We start from the raw sequence: 20,354 nt of genomic DNA on the forward strand, positions 1-20,354 counted from the left end.
TGTGGTAACAAATGTTTTTGGCATGAAGTGGTTTTATTCCGAGCAGACATAAAGGGGAGCTCCGGCAGACCCGCCCTGTCAGCGCCCGCAGAAAGTCCCGCCACCCACCCCGTTCGCCTGTGGCTGTGGCTGTACCACATTCCAGTCCCTCAGTATTCAGCTCCATGCCTCAGTTTCCCCACAGCTCCTGAGCACAGTGTGCATGGCAGCGACTCCCCATCTTCCCCTCCACAGCTCCAGCTCAGGGCCTCAGCCGAACCCCTCATCAGGAAGGCCTGACCCTCGGGAGCTGCATGTGTGTTCTTTAGGATCCGCAGCGGGGGACGCTGCCCACCCATTTTCTCGGCTGTGACACTGAGGTCCGGTGCAGGCAATGGGCTTGCCAAAGTCCATTTTCTTTTTTTTTTTTTTAAGACGGAGTCTCACTCTGTCACCCAGGCTGGAGTGCAGTGGCGTGATCTCGGTTCACTGCAAGCTCTGCCTCCTAGGTTCAAGCAATTTTTCCGTCTCAGCCTCGTAAGTAGCCGGGATTACAGGCACCCACCACCACACCCAGCTAATTTTTGTATTTAGTAGAGATGGGTATCACCATGTTGGCCAGGCTGGTCTCGAACTCCTGACCTCAGGTGATCCACCTGCCTCGGCCTCCCAAAGTGCTGGGATTACAGGAGTGAGCCACCTTGCTCAGCCTTTCTTTTTCCTTTTTTTTTTTTTTTTTTTTTTTAAAGAGATGGCCTCTCGCTGTGTTGCCCAGGCTGGAGTGCAATGGCGTGATCTTGGCTCACTGCTGCCTCCACATCCAGAGCTCAAGCGATCCTCCCACCTCAGCCTCCAGAGTAGCTGGGACCACAGGTGTGTGCCACCATGCCCAACTAATTTGTTTTATTTATTGTGGAGATGGGGTCTCACTATGTTGCCCAGGCTGGTCTCCAACTCCTGGCCTCAAGCAACCCTCCCACCGTAGCCTCCCAAAGTGCAGAGATTACAGGCATGAGCCACCACTCCTGGCCCCAAGTTGCAGAACAAGTGAAAAACATCCCTTCTGCTTTACAGACGCTGAGGCCAGAAGCCTTATCCAAGGCAGGGTATGGAGACAGGGGGCTCTGAGCTGACAGTTGTCCGGCACTGCTCCTTGGGTGGGCCAGCAGATTTGGCTTGGTCTCCTGTTCAGGGTTGCCCCCCAAGTCCTGCCCGCGGGGCCCAGTCTGACGGCCTGACGCCTCTGGGCTCTTGAAGTTTGAATGTAGCATCCCCAGCTAACCGCCTTCGGGCTGGGGACAGATAGCGGAGGCGGTGGGCAGGGGACAGGGGCAGAGCACCGCCCCAGGGAGGTCGGGAGTCCACCTCCCCGCGGGGGCCTCCTCCAGCGCCCCGCTGCCTCATCAGAGCCTTGGCTGGGGTGTCCTTGGAACCCCAGGACTTCTTGAGCTGTGGAAGGAAAGAGAAGGAGGTGAGAGGAGGCTGAGGTGGGGCCCTGGGGGAGAGCCAGAGAAGGCAGGAAGTGAGGCAAGAGAGAAGCAGTGAAAGTGATAGACGGCCAGGCATGGTGGCTCACACCTGTAATCCCAGCACTTTGGGAGGCCAAGGTGGGAGGATCACTTGAGGTCAGGAGTTCAAGACCAGCTGGCCAACATGGTGAAACCCCATCTCTACTAAAAATACAAAAATTAGCCTGATGTGGTGGTGGGTGCCTGTAATCCCAGCTACTCGGGAGGCTGAGACAGGAGAATTGCTTGAACCCAGAAGGCAGAGACTGCAGCGAGCTGAGATAGCACCACTGTACTCCAGCCTGGGCGATAGAACAAGACTCAATCTCAAAAAAAAAAAAAAAAAAAAAAGGAAAAAAAGAAAAACAAAAAAGAAAAAGAAAAAGGTGATAAAGGATTTGAGGGAGGTGGAAGGAGATGATGGAGGAGGGAAGGGAGGGAAGAGAGGAGAGAGGGAGGAGAGAGATGGAGGCTGGACACGGTTCACGCCTGTAATCCCAGCACTTTGGGAGGCCGAGGTGGGAGGATTGCTTGAGCTCAGGAGTTCGAGACAAGACCAACCTAGGCAACACAGTGAGACCTCAACTCTCCAAAAAATAGAAAAATTAGGCTGGGTGTGGTGGCTCATGCCTGTAATCCCAGCACTTTGGGAGGCTGAGGTGGGCGGATCACCTGAGGTCAGGAGTTCGAGACCAGCCTGACCAACATGGAGAAACCCTACCTCTACTAAAAATACAAAGTTAGCCAGGTGTGGTGGTGCATGCCTGTAATCCCAACTACTCAGGATGCTGAGACAGGAGAATCCTTGAATCCGGGAGGCAGAGGTTGTGGTGAGCTGAGATCACACCATTGCACTCCAGCCTGGGCAACAAGAGTGAAACTCTGTCTCAAAACACACACACACATACACACACACACACACACACACACACAGATTAGCCAGGCGTGGTATCATGGGTCTGTAATCCTAGCTACTTGGAAAGCTGAGGTGGGAGGATTGCTTGAGCCAAGGAGGTTGAGGCTGCAGTAAGCTGAGATCATGCCACTGTACTCCAGTCTGGGAGACAGAGCGAGACCCTGTTTCAAAAAAAAAAAAAAAAGGTAGGGAGGTAAAAGAAGAGGAAGGGGTAAGGGAGAAGGTGAGGGAGGAGAAAGAAGGAGAGGAGGGAGGAGGGGAGCCAAGAAGGAGAGAGAGTAGACAGAGGGGGTGAAAGGTGAAGGATGACATGAGCAAGAAGAAGCAGGAAGGCAGCAGGAGGAGGGACAGAAAGGAGAGGGATGCAGAGGAGGAGGCAGGCAAGGAGGACGGTGTGGGGAGCCCGAGAGGGAAGGGGGGAAGTGAGAGGGCAAGCCTGGGACCCCCTAACCTACAGAGGGGCAAGGAACTGGGTCCCCACCTCTGCAGCTGGGGAGGAACCAGAAGCGCTGGCATCTGCCAGCCGGGAGCAAATATTTGCCAAGGGAGGGGATGCTGGGTGAGGGTGCTCAGGACCAGGTGAAGGTGAGGACCTTGCCCCTGCCCATCCCCCATCTCCTTTCCAGCTAGGAGCCTTCCTTGCCTGGGAGGGAGGGAGATGATTCCTGATTCCCAGGACACTGCAGAGCAAGACCCTGTCTCAAATATATCTATCTCCCAGCCTTCCTGGCCTGGGATGAGGATATCACAAAATAAATAAATTCCACTTCAGGAAGTTATTTATTGTTTATTATTATTTATTTTTTGAGACAGTCTCGCTCTGTCGCCCAGGCTAGAGTGCAGTGGAACGATCTCAGCTCACTGCAACCACCACCTCCCTGGCTCAAACAGTTCTTCTGCCTAAGCCTCCCGAAAGCTGGGACTACAGGTGTGCACCACCACACCCAGCTAAATTTTTTGTATTTTTAGTACAGACAGGGTTTCACCATGCTGGCCAGGCTGGTCTCGAACTCCTTGTTTCAGGAATGTATTGTTGTTATCATTACTACTCTATTTTTATTTAGCCATGTGGATTCCTCCCTCAACCAAACTCAGAATGAATGCCCTTGCTCCGCCCGTTCCTAGATGGGGATACTGAGGTTCAGAGAAGTCAGGTCCTCGGCTTCCCCCCACCTAGTGTGTCATGTCAGGATTTGCACCCAGGGCTCTCCTGTCTCTGCCCCATGCCACCCAGCGCCCACCTGCCCAGCATGCAGCAAGTCAACAAACGACGCTATAAGGAATTTAGCGGCGCAGGCCCTCAGGAAACGCTTCGGGCTCTATGGCTGGGAGCAGGGCCCCTGGAGCCTGGCTTGCACCACCCTGGGCAAACGCCTTCCCCTTCCTGGGCTCCATGCTCTTCTGGCACCAGCCACAAAATCTCACCTCGTTGTCCCCATCACTGGAGCCAGACAGCTCGGACAGGCGGCTTAGGTCCCACAGGGAGCGGCTGGGCCGGGTCGCGGGGCCGCTGGGGGTCCGGGCGCGCTGCACGCTCCTTAGGATGTCGCTGAGTGCGGGCCCCGGGGCGGCAGGGGAGACGCGGCAGGCGGCCAGGCGGTGGGCCAGCGGGCCGTCAGGCGGCGGGGGCGACGCGGGGGCCACGGAGCGACGGCGAGACACGCGGTGCGGGCTGCGGCCCCGCTGCAGGCCCCCCGTGACCGAGGGATCCTGGGGGGGCGCAGGTGGGAGCGGACAGGAGGCCGCGTACAGCGTCCGGAACTCAAGGCTGAAGGCGTCGACGATTTCACCGGTCAGCAGGGTCACCAGGCCTCGGTGCAGACGTGCGTCACTCCACGTGAAGCTGGGGGTTGGGGAGCAGGGGGATCAGGGTCTCCAACCCCGAGGGCCCAGCCCCGCCCTCATCCCCAGCCAGGTCCCAGGGGAGGCGGTAGGACCTCAGGCGAGTCCTGACCTCTCCAGCCTCAGCTTCCCTGTCTGTAGAATGGGGACAACTGAAGTATGTACCGGGATGGGATGGAGTGAAGACAGCCCAAGTTAAGACACTTATCTAATCGGGGCCAGGCGCAGTGACTCACGCTTTGGGAGGCTGAGGCAGGAGGGTTGCTTGAGCCCAAGAGTTTGAGACTAGCCTGGGCAACATGGGGAGACTCTGTCTCTACAAAAAATAAAAAAACTAGCCAGCTGTGGTGGTGCACACCTGTACTCCCAGCCACTTGGGAGGCTGAGGTGGGAGGATCCCTTGAGCCTGGAAATCTTTTTTTTTTTTTTTTGAGATGGAGTTTTGCTCTTGTTGCCCAGGCTGGAGTGCAATGGCATGATCTCGGCTCACTACAACCTTTGCCTCCCGGGTTCAAGCAGTTCTCCTGCCTCAGCTTCCTGAGTAGTTGGGGACTACAGGCGCCTGCCACCATGCCCGGCTAATTTTTTGTATTTTTAGTAGAGATGGGGTTTCACCATGTTGGTCAGGCTGGTCTCGAAGCCCTGACCTCAGGTGATCCACCTGCCTCAGCCTCCCAAAGTGCTGGGATTACAGGCGTGAGTGACTGCGCCCTGCTGAGCCTGGGAAATTGAGGCTGCAGTGAGCCGTGATAATACCACTGCATTCCAGCCTGGGCAGCAGAGCAAGACCCTTCCCCGCCCCGCAAAAAAAAAAATTAAAAAAAAAGGACACTGTGGCTCACGCCTGTAATCCCAGCACTTTGGGAGGCTGAGGCAGGCAGATCATGAGGTCAGGAGTTTGAGACCAGCCTGACCAACATGGTGAAACCCCATCTCTACTAAAAATACAGAAATTAGCTGGGTATGGTGGTGCATGCTGTAATTCCAGCTACTCAGGAGGCTGAGGCAGGAGAATTGCTTGAACCTGGGAGGCGGAGGTTGCAGTGAGCTGAGATCACACCACTGCACTCCAATCTGCGCGACAGAGCGAGACTCTGACTCAAAACGAAACAAAACAAAACAAAAAACTTATCTAGAATCAGACTGGAGTTTAAACCCAGGCTCTACCTGGTCCCCACTTAGGAACACCTGAATGCCTCAGTTTTCCCCTTTGGAAAGAGATGGAATTCACTTCTGGACACTAAAAGGGATTGTTTTAAGACCCAGCTGCTTCCTAGAATGACTGCCATCTAGTCAGCCCTGGCTGTGCACCAAGCTCTCCATGTTGCTGCTCCCTGCAGTGCTCATCTGCAATATGGAGCCAAAACCTAGGAAGGCCGGGTGCGGTGGCTACGCCTGTAATCCCAGCACTTTGGGAGGCTGAGGCGGGAGGACTGCTTGAGGCTAGAAGTTTGAGACCAACCTGGGCAATGTAGCAAGATTCCATCTCTACAAAAAATTTTATGAAATTAGCCGGGCATGGTGGTGCACCCCTATAGTCCCAGCTACTCTGGAGGCTCAGGGAGGAGAATCACTTGAGCCTGGGAAGTCAGGGCTGCAGTGAGCCAAGATCGCGCCACTACACTCCAGCCTAGGCCACAGGGCAAGATCCTTTTTTTGTTTCTTTTTTTTTTTTTTGAGATGGAGTCTTGCTCTGTTGCCTAGGCTCAAGTGCAGTGGCACAATCTTGGCTCCCTGCAACCTCCACCTCCCAGGTTCAAGCAATTCTCCCTGCCTCAGCCTCCCGAGTAGCTGGGATTACTGGTGCCCACCACCACGCCCAGCTAACTTTTGTATTTTTAGTATTTGTAGTAGAGACGGGGTTTCACCATGTTGGCCATGCTGGTCTTAAACTCCTGACCTCAGGTGATCCACCCGCCTTGGCCTCCCAAAGTGCTGGGATTACAGTTGTGAGCCACTGTGCCCAGCCAACTTTAAAAACAAAAATTAAATTAAAAAATAAATAAAACATAGGAAGATTCAAATGACTGAACACGGGTCAAGCCCCTTGCACGTGGCCACCGCTGAAAGCCTGTGAGCTGTGGGAGCCAGTGCCCTAACACTTCCTGTCATCACAGTAGTTATTGAAAGCACCAAGGGCCAGGTGTGGCGCGGTGGCTCACGCCTGTAATCCCAGCACTTTGGGAGGTCGAGGCAGGCAGATCACTTGAGCTCAAGAGTTCGCGACCAGTCTGGCCAACATGGTGAAACCCTGTCTCCACTAAAAATACAAAAATTAGCCAGATGTGCTTGCACGCCCCTGTAGTCCCAACCGCTTGGGAGGCTGAGTTATGAGAATCGCTTGAACCTGGGAAGCAGAAGCTGCAGTGAGCTGAGTTCACACCACTGCACTCCAGCCTGGGTGACAGAGTGAGACTCCGTCTCAAAAAATATAAATAAAATAAAAGCAAGCCAGCACTGAGCATGAATCCTGGCACACAGTAAATGCTCAGTTAATACACCCTCTTTTTTCCCAGCCTCTTTGGAATTCAATGAACCTGGCTCTCATCCTGACTCGGGGACCCCAGATACATCACTTTCCCTTCCCCAGCCTCGGTTTGCCCGTCTGGAAAATGGGGTCACCATGGGAGGTATGAGGCTGAAGTCAAGCCCTTGGTGGGTACAGCACAGAGAATGTGGATAAGCTTGCGGCCAGCATTCTCTGGGTTCAGGGCATCTTCACCTTGGCGGAGGTGGCAGAGCCCTCTTGCGCCCTGGCAGGTTGGCGGGACAGGCTACCCCTTGGATTGTGACACCCCCTCCTCTCACTTATGACCTCATCCCCAGAGCAGCCAGTGGGAACCCTGAGGGATCTGTGAGATCACTCATTCCATTCACAGACTCTTGTCAGACAGCAGCCACCAGCTCACCTCCATCCCCAGGACTTAGAGGGACACAGGGCATTGGGAACAGAGGACACTCCAGGCGCTGACCCTGGGAGGCCAGGACCAGGGCCAAAGTCCCGTGGGCAGGAGGAGTCCTCGGAGGTCCTTCATTCAGCAGTTCCGGGAGGCCTAGGAAGCCCACGGCCTGGCTGGGGCAGCGTCAACGCCGCCAGGCCGCCATGGTCCTGTGCTGGCTGCTGCTTCTGGTGATGGCTCTGCCCCCAGGCACGACGGGCGTCAAGGAGTGCATCTTCTGTGAGCTCACCGACTCCACGCAGTGTCCCGGCACCTCCATGCGCTGTGGTGATGACGAGGACTGCTTCACAGGCCGGGGGATCGCCCCAGGCACCGGTCCGGTCATCAACAAAGGCTGCCTTCGAGCCACCAGCTGCGGCCGGGAGGAACCTGTCAGCTACAGGGGCGTCACCTACAGCCTCACCACCACCTGCTGCAGCGGCCGCCTGTGTAACAGAGCTCTGGGCTCCTCGAGCAGCCAGACGGTGGGGGCCACCACCAGCCTGGCACTGGGGCTGGGTATGCTGCTCCCTTCACGTTTGCTGTGACCAACAGGGAGGACGAGGCCTGGGACTGTTCTCCCAGATCTGCCACTCCTCACGTCCCCGTCTCCTTCTCCCACTAAATGGCCAGAGAGGCCCTGGACAACCTCTTGCGGCCCTGGCTTCATCCCTTCTAAGGCTGTCCACCAGGAGCCCGGTGTTCAGGGAAGCACCCCCAGGCCTGATTGAGCAGCAGGGGAGCACGGCCTGTGGGTTTGATTGTACTACTCTATTCTACCGGTTCTAAAATGCAGAGCTTCTCACGTTTCAATCACGATGCTTCTCTCCATTGGTGGCACCTTAGAGTCCATGAAATACGGTAAAAAATATATATATACATATATATATATCTCTCATAATAAATGACAGCTGATGTTCATGGAGCATTCTTTGTTTTTCCTTTTCCTTTGTTTTTTTTTTTTTTTTTTTTTCCTTTTTATAGCAATAAGATCCAGCTATGTTGCCCGGGGGGTCTCAGATTCCTGGGCTCAAGTGATCCTCCCACCTCAGCCTCTCAAAGTGCTGGGATTACAGGTGTGAGCCATGGCACCCGGCCAAGACTGTCTTATGTTACGTGCCACGGAATCCTCACACAAAGCTGGGAAGGTAAACACTCTTTCAAACATTTCAAACATTCCGGTCTCAACTCTAGTGGGTTCTCAAAGTGTGGTCCCTGGACCAGAAACAGCAGCAGTATCAAGTGGGAACTTACTAAAAATGCAGATTCTCAGGCCCTGTTCCAGGCACGATGAATGGGAGTGGGGTCCAAAAGCTGTGTATTGTTTTCTCTTTCTCTTTTTTTTTTTTTTCTTTGTGAAACAGGGTTTTGCTCTGCTGCCCAGGCTGGAGTGCAGTGGTGCAATCTTGGCTTACTGCAGCCTCCACCTCCTAGGCTCAAGTGATCCTCCCACCTCAGCCTCCTGAGTAGCTGGGACTACAAGCATGCTCCATCATGCTTGACTAATTTTTATTTCTTTAAATTTTTGTAGAGATGGGGTCCTGCTATGTTGCCCAGGCTGGTCTCGAAGTCCTGGGCTCAAGTGATCCTCCTGCCTCAGCCTCCTAAAATGCTGGGACTACAGACGTGAACCACCATGCCCAGTCTTTTTCCGTTTTCTTTTTCTTTTCCTTTTTTTTTCTTTTTTTGAGACAGAGTCTTGCTTGGTCACCCAGGCTGGAGTGTAATCGTGCAATGGTGCGATCTCGGCTCACTGCAACCTCCACCTCCCCGGTTCAAGCGATTCTCCAGCCTCAGCCCCCGAGTAGCTGGGACTAGAGGTGCACGCCACCATGCCTGGCTAATTTTTTGTATTTTTAGTAGAGACAGGGTTTCACCGTGTTGATCAGGCTGGTCTCAAACTCCTCACCAAACTGACCTCAGGTGATCCACTGCCTTGGGCTCCCAAAGTGCTGGGATTACAGGTGTGACCCACCACGCCCAGCCATTTTTCTTTTTCCTCTTCCTTTTCCTGAATTATCTGCTACAAAAGCTGTGTGGTTTTTTTGTTTTGTTTTTGTTTTTGTTTTTGTGAGATGGAGTCTTGTTCTGTCGCCTAGGCTGGAGTGCAGTGGCATGATCTCGGCTCGCTGCAACTTCTGCCTCCTGGGTTCAAGTGATTCTCCTGCCTCAGCCTCCTGAGTAGCCGGGATTACAGGCACCCGCCATCATCCTGGCTAATTTTTGTATTTTTGTAGAGATGGGGTTTCACCATGTTGGCCAGGCTGGTCTTGAACTCCTGACCTCAGGTGATTGCCCGACTTGGCCTCCCAAAGTGCTGGGATTACAGGTGTAAGCCACCATGCCCAGCCCAAATCTGTGTTTTAACAAGTGCTCCCAGGGATTCTGGTGCATGCACAGGGTTGAAAGCTACTGTTCCTGACCAGTGTTCTCAGCTAGGCACCTGTGCTCCCCAGCGGGCATCTTTGCTGTCTGGAGAGGTTTTCGGTTCTCTAATTGGCAGGGAAAGCTGGGGGTACTGGGCGTGTGATGCTACTGACCTCTGCTGGGTCAAGGCAGAAGATGCCAAGCAGCCTCCCACAGTGTACCCAACAGCCCCCGCAAGGAAGACTCAGCCAGCCCAAGTGTGGATGCTACCCCTGTTGAGGGACCTGCTTCTAGAGGCTCTAACCCTATCAGCCCCGTGACATAGAGGGGGAAACTGAGGCACAGAGAGGTGAAGTAAGTCGCCTGAAGTCACACAACGGGGAACTGACAGAGCTAGAATTTGAATCCAGGCCGTCTGGTCCCAGAGCCCACACCCCTCTCCTCCCCGACTGTGCTGTGACCCTGTGAGGTAGGTGCTGTTATTATTTGCAGTTTCTTTTTTTTTTTTTCTTTTTTCTTTTGCTTTTTTGAGACGGAGTCTTGCTCTGTCTCCCAGGCTGGAGTGCGACAGCGCAATCTCGGCTCACTGCAACCTCTGTCTCCTGGGTTCAAGTAATTCTCCTGCCTCAACCTCCCAAGTAGCTGGGAAGACAGGGTTTCACCATGTTGGCCAGACTGGTCTTGAACTCCTGACCTCAGCTGATCTGCCTGCCTCGACCTCTCAAAGTGCTGGGATTACAGGCTTGAGCCACCACGCCCGGGTATTTTCTTAGCTGCTCAGACAGGTGGAGTTATTTACCCAAGGCAGAGCTTAGACCCCAATCGAGGTGCCAGTCCACCCCCAAACTGTTTGCCCAGTTTTCCAGATGAGAAAACACCAGGTCAAAGAGAAGCAGACTTACCCAAGGCCACTAAACAGACCAGCACCGGGTCCGGCCGCAGCACGTATCTCCTCCCCAGGGGAGGGTGTTTTGTCCCCATTACACAGATGAGAAAAGAGAGGGCTGGGCAGGGGATGCCAGCTGTTCTCTGAGCACACTGAGGGAAAGTGGGGTATAGGACGCTGGGAGGTGGGGGGCGGGGCGAGGACTACACCTGTAGGATCCTGAGATGACCCTCTCGCCGTCCAGTAGCACGAACTTCTCCCGCACGGTGCCGCTCACCTGCCTCCGCCAGCGGCTCTGGAAGCTGCAGCCCCGCACCACGCGGACATCCATGTTCTGTTGGTGTGGGGAGTGGACGGCACACCCTTGCTGAGGCCCACTGCACGGATTCAGGCTCCCTCCAGGCTGGTTTTAACTGGAGGGACCCATGACTCCATAGAAGTATCTGTCCAAGGCCAGGCCTGGTGGCTCATGCTTGTAATCCCAGCACTTTGGGAGGCCAAGGGGGGGTGAATCACCTGAGGTCAGGAGTTCGAGACCAGCCTGGCCAATATAACGAAACCCCGTCTCTACTAAAAGTACAAAAATTAGCCAGGCATGGTGATACATGCCTGTAATCCCAGCTACTGGGGAGTTTGAGGCAGGAGAATCATTTGAACCCGGGAGGCAGATGTTGCAGTGAGCCAAGACCGTGCCACTGCACTCCAGCCTGGGTGACAGAGCAAGACTCCATCTCAAAAAAAAAAAAAAAGAAAAAAAAAAGAAATATCTGCCTCGGCTTCCTCAGAGCCACTGATATCACCCCTCAGGCGTTTCTTGGGGATACCCAAACTCAGTGACTCAAGATTCCTTGGGGTGCCCACCCCCACTTCCCCAATGCCGTGGGCATTAGATCCCAGGGGACCATCCCTGCTAGCATCCATCTCAATGACCCGGGGCTCCGTGGAAGGGTCTGCCCCCACCGCCCCCATGCCAGGGGAATGGGGACTCACAGGTCCCCCTGGCCCGGCCCCTACCTCCGTGGCCCAGGGGTTCACCCCCAGCTGCTGGGCCAGCTCCAGGAAGGCAGGCAGCTGCTGGCGGTCCAGGAGCAGGTAGACAGGTACCCAGCGGCGCATGGCAGCATCCACCAAGTCCAAAAGCAGGTCTGGGTCAGTGAAGACGTCCATGACCACGGCCACCAGCTGGGGGTGGGGAGAGGGGAGGTGGATGTGTGAACGAAAGCTGGTTCAGGGGACATTCAGAGGGTGTGGGAAGCCTGACATCCGGAATCTGGGAGTAAAGTGCTCTGGGGGCTGGGAGTTTAACATTCAGGGGGCACTAAAGGGGAGACTCCCAGACATACACTGCTGCTCAAACCGCACCGATGTGTGAAAGAGCAAAACGCTGTCCCTCCATGAGATCCCCAGCCCCTTCTTGAGATTCCTGGCTCCTAAATGCTGGAAAATTGTTATCACAAATCATATGTTTGCTTGTTTTTCTTTTTTGTTTTTTTGGGGTTTTTTTGTTTTTGTTTTTGTGTTTGAGACGGAGTCTCGCTCTGTCGCCCAGGCTGCAGTGCAGGGGTGCGATCTCAGCTCACTGCAAACTCCACCTCCCGGGTTCAAGCAATTCTCCCGCCTCGGCCTCCCGAGTAGCTGGGACTACAGGCGCCCACCACGCCCAGCTAATTTTTTGTATTTTTAGTAGAGATGTACTTTCACCGCGTCAGGCAGGATGGTCTCGATCTTCTAACCTTGTGATCCACCTGCCTCAGCCTCCCAAAGTGCTAGGAGTACAAGCGTGAGCCACCACACCCTGCTTTTTTTTTTTTCTCTTTTTAAAGACGAAGTCTTGCTCTGTTGTTGCCCAGGCTGGAATGCAGTGGCACAATATCAGCTCACTGCAACTGCGGCCTCCAGCGCTCAAGCTATTCTCCTGCCTCAGCCTCCAGAGTAGCTGGGATTACAGGCGCCCGCCACCACACCTGGCTAATTTTCATATTTTTACCAAGTTGGCCAGGCTGGTCTGGAACCCCTGACATCGGGTGATCCCCCAGCCTCGGCCTCCCACAGTGCTGGGGTTACAGGCCATGAGCCACCGTGCCTGGCCTACAAATCACGTTTGTAACACAGAACATCGTCCCCTGAGCTGCGACACTGCGGTGCCCAAATGTCCACGGCAGTTTGGCTCTAAGATCAGTGGTGGATGTCCCATAGGGCACTGTGGGCAGCTACATTTCTGGGTCCTGGGGAATTTTCTGGGTGCTGGGTGCAGGAGGGCTGACCTGCTAGGCCACTGTGGCGAACCTGGGGGACACAGAGGTGCTGAAGGCCTGGATATTGCAGGCAGCATAAAATAGTGGAAAACCCTGACTCAGCAACCAGACAGCCTGGGTTCAAATCCCCACTCGGCCACTTGCAGGGAAGAGATTTAACTGCCCCGTGCCTCCGTGGTCACAGTAGTCCCTCTGGTGGCACAGGGTTCTGGCTCGATGATTCACATTAGTCCCTGGGAAGCCCTTCACATAGGAGCTGGCGGACACTAAGACTGTGAAGTACATAGTGGGCTTTCCAAGGGCTATAGTGGGGACATCTGGGTCCTCCTTGGAGGGAGAGTGGAGACCTCTGGCTTGGTGATGAGGGGATAAGGGAATGACTGAGACTGGGGGTGTCATAATTAGGCTCAAAGGGCATCGATACCTAAGGGCACCCAGGTCTTGACGGAGGGTAGGGGCCCCCATTTCTTTTTTCTTTTTGGCATGGAATCTCGCTCTGTCGCCCAGGCTGGAGTGCAGTAGCTCGATCTTGGCTCTCTGCAACCTCTGCCTCCCGGGTTCAAGCAATTCTTCTGCCTCAGTCTCCCTAGTAGCTGGGACTACAGGCACCCACCACCATACCCGGCTAATTTTTGTATTTTTAGTAGAGATGGGGTTTCACTATGTTGGCCAGGCTGGTCTCAAACTCCTGACCTCATGATCCGTCTGCCTCAGCCTCCCAAAGTGCTGAGATGACAGGCGTGAGCCACTGCACTCGGCTGGGCCCCCATTTCTGAGAGTAAGGATGAGGTCTGGGCGTGTAGGCACCTGCGTCCTGGGGCTGGAAGGTGTGGACTCCTGGGTCCCAGGGGTATAGGTCCTTTAGGGTAGGGGTGTGGGCTTGCAAGTCCCAGGAGGACAAGGGAGAGAATGCCTGGGTCCCCGTCCCAGTCTGGGGAATGGACACCAGGCCCCCGCGACACCCACCTTGTGGGCAGCCTGGATCTCCAGCCGCACTAGCTCCTTGAGGGGCGGCTGTCCCTCTCCAGGGGGCTGGGTGTACAGCTGCGCCCGGGTGATGCCCTTCCACGCTGAGTCCACTGGCCAGCCCAGCCGCAGGATGGGTGCCGGCTGCTCCGACTGCCCAGGCCAGTAGCTCAGGCTGCCCGCATCCCCATCGGCGGTGGGGGCTCCGTCTGCCATCCTGCCAGGCTCCGGCTTGGCCACTGTCCAGTCTTCAGCTGCCGCTGCCAAGCCCTGGACCTCATCTGCACTGAGGAAAGGCCGCAGCTCCTCGCGCTGCACACAGGCCTGAAACGCCTCCGCACCCTTGCTCAGCAGAGCCTCCAGTGCCAGCCGCTGGCCCTCGGAATACAGGAAGCCGGAGCTCGCCCCGGGCACCCTGGGACCGGAGTCCACTCCTTCCAGCGCCGCCAGCTGGGAGGCCGCCATCAGGGTCACTCGGGTGGGAGGACTGACTGTGAGAGGCTGGGTCCCCGGGGGTCTGGCTGTCTTTGGGGACTGTGACCATCTGGGGGTTCTCCTGATAGGCAGACCCTATGTGGCCATCCGAGGCCTCCAGGGGGCCCCTGCAGACGTCCAAATGGCTCCCTGCAGCGGCCCCTGCCTCACTGTCCTGACAATCACACTGCCCAAATAAGCGACTACCCAGTGTGTCAGGCCACTCAGATCCGCCACCTGCCTGTGCCCAGGTGGCACCATGCCTGGCTGGCCTTCCGTGACCTTCCTGCCAGCCGTCTCTGCTGGTCAGGCTGACCTCCTGACACCATCCCCAACCGTGTGGCCCATCAGCTGGCCATCCATGCTCAGCCACACGACAGCCTCCAACCCACCAGTCACACAGTGCCCAGTCGGACCCTTTAGTTGTCCTGAATTTGGTCAGGCTGACCAGTTGATCATTTCCAGGCGACAGGCTGTCTGCCTGTCTCCAATCACCCAGAGATCCTTAAATAAAGGCACAGCAGGCTGCCTGCCTGCCCCAGACCAAGAGCACAATGAACTGACGCTCTCCTTTCACTGTCCGGCAAATGCCAGTGGCTTCCGACTGAGTCACAGGATCTGGCTGCCTGGTGGAGCATGTGTCTCTGACTGAATCCAACGGCCCTCACCAGCTCCTACTCACCAGCTCTCACCTGCAGACCAGCCAGGATGCCTCTCCATTGGACCTGCTCGTTCAGCCTTAGAGAAATTCTGAAGGCTTGGCATACCCTTCCCTACCCTGTCAATGGGGGACCCTGCTCCCTGGACCCTCACACTCCCTCCAGCTGCCGCAGTGGAGGGTGACATGCGCTACAGGGGTCTCCATTACTATGGGATGGGTCTAGGACCTTGGCAGCCCATCTAGGTGTGAGTGCCACCTAACCAACCGCCCTCCTGAGGCGGGCTGCCCCTGCTTGGGGCCTGGCCCTGAGACCTGTTTCAGACCGTTCTCGGATCTGTGGTGAGCCCTAACCAAGCTGCCCCCAGCCTGGTTTCTGCCTAAATCCTATCTCCTGCCAGCTGCCCGGATGCTTCTTCCCACACAGGGGCCACTCTATAACTCGCCCTGTCTCCCTCCCAAGCCCCAGTTGCCCCCTTGAAGCTCCTGACCCAACCTCAGGGATCCCGGCAACCCAGGCAGCTGCTTCCTCCAGACCACAGCAAGGAGCTGCAAAGAGAAGGAAGGAGTCAAGCCAGGCTGGCCTCCCTGCCCGACCCCCCACCCATCCCCCTCTCGCCGGGCCCATCCACATCGGCTGGTGCTGGGCTCCACGGCCTCCCTTCCGGCACTTGCCTTTTCCGAGGACACGGCTGTGGTTCTCCGGCACTTCCTGGCCTCTGGCCTGTCCTCAGGCCTCCACCTGGAATCCGGGGAGCCCTACCCCTTGTGTAAACACAGGAGGGCCCCCACAGGCCACCAGGAGAGGTCCAGCTCACACTTTCTTTACCTGTCCTCACTGGGGTGAACGCCCCTTCAGACCCAGGCTTCCCGGTCGCGGCGTGGGGAGTTGAGATCACCTCACCTGTTTCCAGGCAGCCGCTCCCTCCCCGCAGCCCTGCCTGCCTGCACCCTGCACTTCCCGGTCCACACCCCGCCCGCCATCCCAGCGCCAGGGAGGGGCACAGGATCCTTTAAGAGGGGCGGGCGTGGCTGACCCAAGGAAGCAGGTGTGGGAACACCTGCCACCTGGCTGTTGGGAAGGAGGCAGGGCTCAGACCCTAGGGGGCAGGGAGCTTCCGGGGCAGTGGGGGCAGGAGGAGGGCTGGTCTTCGCTGGCATGGCGTCCCTGTCCCCAAACCAAATGCATTCTCACCTGCAGGCGCCAACCCCCCAACCCGTCCCCCAATAACACACACACAGGACTGTCAGCATTCAAAATCTTTTTAATAAGAGGGTAGGATCCAAGGTTAGTTTTTGTAGCCTCGACTGGCCCGTCGGCCTCTGGCACGCTCGAACTTCCGGCCCTTGGAGCGGACGTAGGGTCTGTGGGGAGAGAAGAGAGTGAGAGGGGGGCCCTCTTACAGGAAGCCATCATGGAGTGGCACAGGAACCCCACACGCATGTCACATTCAGCCCCAGGAGAGTCAGTGGCTGCTGGAAAAGCTTGGCAGAGTGGGAAGCCAAGGAGCCAGGAGGGGCTACGGAAGCACCTGTCCCACCACCTGCAGGGCCCCAGCCCGGGCAGCAGAGGCCAGTGAACCTCATGCTCCCCAGGAGATGCCAGCTCAGGCCCTGGAAAACAGAGCTCCAAGCAAAGTGTTGAAGGGAAAAGCAGGCGAGATGAGGCAGCTGAGAGTTGCAGAAGGCCTGGGGCTGGCTGATACCAGGGACAGGAGAAGCAGCCCAAGTGTGGCCAGGCCCGGCTCTGCAGGTTGAGTCTGGGTAGAGGGCAGAGCTGGGGGCCTGATACTCACTTGGTGTGGCTGTGCGGGGTTCCTGGGGCCTTGCCGAAATGCCGGTACACCTCTCGGCCCTTGCGAGGACCTAGGGAAGGGGAAGGAGAACCAGCTGAGACAGGGATCTGGCGCCCAGCTTTTGGCCTCCCAGATCCAGGAGAGTGAAGGCTGCCAGTAGCCACACAGCTCACTCCAACCCCGTCGACTAGGCATCACTCACCGGAGAGCAGAACAGTGCCGCAGCCCTTGGGGGAGTCCAGGGCCAGCTGGTCGAAAGTGAGGATCTTGCCCCCTGCCCTGAGGATGCGGCTGCGGGCCCGGCTGGTTACGCGCAGTGCACACACCTGGTGGAGAGAACAAGGCTGGCGGGTCAGACCCATGTGGTCACCCAGGGGCTGCAGGGACTCACCCTCCACTGCCTCGGCGCAGCAGAGCCCTGGAAACCAACACCATCATTTATTACCTGGAGCACCCCGGGCTGAGAGCAGCTGTTCTCAACACTTTATCTCCAAGAACTTTTAACAGCGCATCCCTAGTGTTACGCTAGAAATAATAGCAAGGAAGCTGGGCCAAAAAAAGACCTGTTCAGAGGTGACAAAGGAGTCTAGACTTGAGCCCAGGCTGTCTGGCTCTAGGGGCCAGCACTAACAGTTTACAACCTACCCCAGAAGAAGCCTGCCCAGGGGACCCCACCATCAATAACCCGAGACAACCCACTCCAACCCTCAAAGCCACTCGGACAGGCAGGATGCTTGCCTCAGCAGAGGGGGCAAGACTGAGGAAGGACGAGCACAGCACGGCATGGGTCTGATGGGTGTGCCCGCCCCCGCCACTCACCTTCAGTTTGGGCACCTCCTGAACCCGCACGTCGTCCGTTATGGTCCCCACAACCACGGCCGTTTTGTTTTCCCGGCCAGGAAGCTTCATCTTCCGGATCTTGGGGTGGGGAGGATGCACGTCGTAAGTCCTTTTGGTGTTTACATCCAGCTCCGTTTCAGGCATCCCCAGACCAGGGCAGCCGTCCCCTCTAACGGGACCCCCGACTCACACCACACCCCTTAAACCCCACAGGCCTCCCTCAGGTCCCGCTGGGGAAAGCTCTAGATAAAAACAATGCAGACTGTCCAACAGGGCCTCCCTCAGCAGGGCCTTTGACATAAAACTCAGTTATGACTTGGGGCCTTGGGGGAATCTCCTGAAGCCATCAGGACACCTCCACCTCACAATAAGGAGAAGCGGCCCAGGAGCCTCGCCCGCTGCCCATGAACACTCAGTTCCAACCAACAGTCCAAGCTCTCCGCTCGTGGCTGGCTGAGACAAACCCGTGATGCCCCGGTTGCTCCCAGAGCTCGAAGTCCTCCCTCCTTTCCAGACAGACAAGACCCAGTGGCTCCCAGGTCCACCGTGCTCTCTGGCCAGCCACTCACCATCCGAGAAAGGGACAGAGGAGGCCGGTTGGTGCGACTCATAAACAACCTCTTCAGCACAACCTGGTTGAATGTGGAATTGGTTCTTCTGGCCAGAAACCTGTACAACTGGAGGGACGGGAAGAGAGTGAGAAGCTGGGACAGCTGGCTCCCCTGCAGCCTTCCAGTGAAGGGGCAAACACATGACGATTTGGACTAGAAGAATCTTTATCCCTTTCCCCCAACCCAGCAACCTAGAGGGAGAAAGCTGGCCCAGGTCCTTCCTGGCCAAGGACCTAGAAAATCCCAGCTCCACTCCCAAGCCAAGCTGTACACAGCCTAGAGGCTGAAAACACAAATGCAGGAGGCCCTGGGACAGAACCAGAGACGCAAGCCTGCCCTGCAGGCCCCAGGGAGGAGCCTGGTGCCAGCACTAGAATGGAGGATCTGCAAGTCACAGACCTGGGGTGACCCTCCCCAAAGACCTCTCAGGGCCCAGCCTCACCTTGACCAACAGCCTCAGGTAGATATCCTGGCTCTTGGGCTCCTTGCGCCGAACCTTTCGGTCCTTGTTGTGGCGGATGTCAACTCCCTGCGGGGGTGAAGAGGCAACCATGGACCCAATTACCCCCAACCATGGCCAATTATTATTATTATTTTTTTTTTTGAGACGGAGTCTCGCTCTGTCACCCAGGCTGGAGTGCAGTGGCCGGATCTCAGCTCACTGCAAGCTCCGCCTCCCGGGTTCACGCCATTCTCCTGCCTCAGCCTCCCGAGTAGCTGGGACTACAGGCGCCCGCCACCTCGCCCGACTAAGTTTTTTTTTTGTATTTTTAGTAGAGACGGGGTTTCACTGTGTTAGCCAGGATGGTCTCGATCTCCTGACCTCGTGATCCGCCCGTCTCGGCCTCCCAAAGTGCTGGGATTACAGGCTTGAGCCACCTCGCCCGGCCCATGGCCAATTATTACTTATTTCTGAAACTGAGAGCTGGGCCCCAGGTCCAGCTCTGAACACACCAGCTCAAATCCCAGGCCTACCACAAAGAGACCTCTGGGCTGCCACCGACCCCTCTGTAAAAAGGGGCTACTTACAATGCCTTCAGCCCATGGCACACAGAACCCCGAAAACAAAACAGCGTAACACAGCAGCCATGTCAACTTTATATAAAAAGGTTAATTCTTTACAACTTGTATTTTGCAACAATGTTAAGTTCTCAAAACTGGCTCCCACACCTGCAGGATAACCAAAAATATCGAACCAATGGCAGTAATGATGGAAACGAATCCTTATTCAGAACCGAGCAATACTACCAGAATCACCTCTCCTACAACATCAGTCAATCCAACAACCCTTACCAAGTACTGTCTTTTTAAGAAATTGTTTTTGAAGTGGAAACAGGGTCTCACTATATTGGCCAGGCTGGTCTTGATCTCCTGGGCAAGGAATCCTCCAGCCTCGGCCTCCCTAAAGGCTAGGATAACAGGTTTGAGCCACCTCGAAAAGCTCTTACCTCCCTGCTGCCTTTCTGAGTAACTGAAGTTTTTTCAGACTTTGTTCGCCATCATTGAGAACTACTTAAGTTTTAATAGTTCCACTTACTCAGCACTGTGTGCAAGACCCCGTGGTGAGAATTTCCTGTGAGTTTATTATTCCCAAATTCACAAACTTGTCAGATGGGATTATTGTGTACATAACGAACAGTCACACTGGGGCAAAGGCTCAAAAACCATCACAAGGTGGGAAGGGACCTGAGACTCAGAGGCCTCCCTGGTCCCCAAATTGATCCTCCCACCCGACTTTTCGTACTACAAAGTGACAGGTCCGGATAGAAGCAGCAAAGCCAAGTAACTACGAGCGGCTGCGGGTCCAGCCAGCCACCTGCGTCGGAATCCTGGCTCCGCCACTTCCTAGCTTTGTAAACCCAGTCATATCAGCCTCCGAGCACCTCAACTTGGTCACCTACTCAATGGGGGCGGTCGGCTATGACTCTGACCCATCCCTGCTCTCCTGGCCCCCAGAGTACGCCCCCAGTATCGGGAGTTGCCCCCTCCAGGCAGCCGCAGACCCCCTGCCGCCCTCCAGCGTGCCCCTAGGCCGCGACTACAGCGGATGGCAGCGGATTGCCCAGCCCCGAACGCCGCAAAGCGGGCTCACCATGATGGCGCCTCCTGCTCGGCCAGGTCCGGAAAGAGAGAACAGTACCGGGGTGGGCGGGGAAAGCCTCCAGCGAGTGGCGCCGCCGTGACGTCACATGGGTGCGACGCGGCGCTCTACCACGATCCGGACTTCTCTGTGGTGAGTTGGACGACTGACTAGTCAGGCGACAACCTCAGAGAGCATAGAGCAGAGGAACAAGCGCAACGTCCAAGAGGGAAGGGC

General features: G+C 56.1%; 3 protein-coding genes across 7 annotated transcripts; 1 reads left to right on the top strand and 2 right to left on the bottom strand.

The window, feature by feature from the left end:
* Positions 1–14: 14 nt before the first annotated feature.
* Positions 15–15,721, bottom strand: FAM83E (family with sequence similarity 83 member E). The gene is made up of 6 exons (XM_015441372.4): positions 15,466–15,721; positions 13,659–15,339; positions 11,452–11,619; positions 10,647–10,771; positions 3,829–4,246; positions 15–1,428 (listed from the first exon to the last, which is right to left on the bottom strand). Exons 2-6 carry the CDS (start codon positions 14,121–14,123, stop codon positions 1,168–1,170), a joined length of 1,437 nt encoding a protein of 478 aa, XP_015296858.3. The 5' UTR covers positions 14,124–15,339; positions 15,466–15,721; the 3' UTR covers positions 15–1,167.
* SPACA4 (sperm acrosome associated 4) lies at positions 7,112–8,208 on the top strand. Its single transcript, XM_005589773.5, has one exon. The coding sequence runs from the start codon at positions 7,349–7,351 to the stop codon at positions 7,730–7,732; it is 384 nt and encodes a 127-aa protein (XP_005589830.2). The 5' UTR covers positions 7,112–7,348; the 3' UTR covers positions 7,733–8,208.
* Positions 15,722–16,035: 314 nt separating the features above from the next.
* On the bottom strand, positions 16,036–20,167 carry RPL18 (ribosomal protein L18). 5 transcript variants are annotated; one of them, XM_045380919.3, is made up of 7 exons: positions 20,130–20,167; positions 18,480–18,566; positions 17,996–18,103; positions 17,406–17,504; positions 16,789–16,912; positions 16,587–16,656; positions 16,036–16,155 (listed from the first exon to the last, which is right to left on the bottom strand). In XM_045380919.3, exons 1-7 carry the CDS (start codon positions 20,130–20,132, stop codon positions 16,080–16,082), a joined length of 567 nt encoding a protein of 188 aa, XP_045236854.1. In that variant the 5' UTR covers positions 20,133–20,167; the 3' UTR covers positions 16,036–16,079. The 5 variants fall into 5 exon arrangements, with proteins under 5 accessions (XP_045236854.1, XP_045236853.1, XP_065390794.1 ...); XM_045380918.3 differs by having other exon boundaries at positions 17,891–18,103; XM_065534722.2 differs by having other exon boundaries at positions 17,891–18,103; positions 19,939–20,167.
* Positions 20,168–20,354: the final 187 nt, after the last annotated feature.

Source organism: Macaca fascicularis, chromosome 19 (assembly GCF_037993035.2).
Source record: "Macaca fascicularis isolate 582-1 chromosome 19, T2T-MFA8v1.1".
Lineage (NCBI taxonomy): Eukaryota > Metazoa > Chordata > Mammalia > Primates > Cercopithecidae > Macaca > Macaca fascicularis.

Coding starts and splice junctions, on each gene's coding strand:
- SPACA4 (XM_005589773.5), top strand. CDS start 7,349: ATGGTCCTGTGCTGGCTGCTGCTTCTGGTGATGGCTCTGCCCCCAGGC.
- FAM83E (XM_015441372.4), bottom strand. CDS start 14,123: ATGGCGGCCTCCCAGCTGGCGGCGCTGGAAGGAGTGGACTCCGGTCCC. Junction 11,620..13,658: donor AGATCCAGGCTGCCCACAAG/GTGGGTGTCGCG, acceptor CCCCACCCCCAG/CTGGTGGCCGTGGTCATGGA. Junction 4,247..10,646: donor GTCATCTCAGGATCCTACAG/GTGTAGTCCTCG, acceptor CCCAACCCCCAG/CTTCACGTGGAGTGACGCAC.
- RPL18 (XM_045380918.3), bottom strand. Junction 18,104..18,479: donor ACCTGAGGCTGTTGGTCAAG/GTGAGGCTGGGC, acceptor CCGTCCCTCCAG/TTGTACAGGTTTCTGGCCAG. Junction 16,156..16,586: donor ACCCCGCACAGCCACACCAA/GTGAGTATCAGG, acceptor CTCTCCCCACAG/ACCCTACGTCCGCTCCAAGG.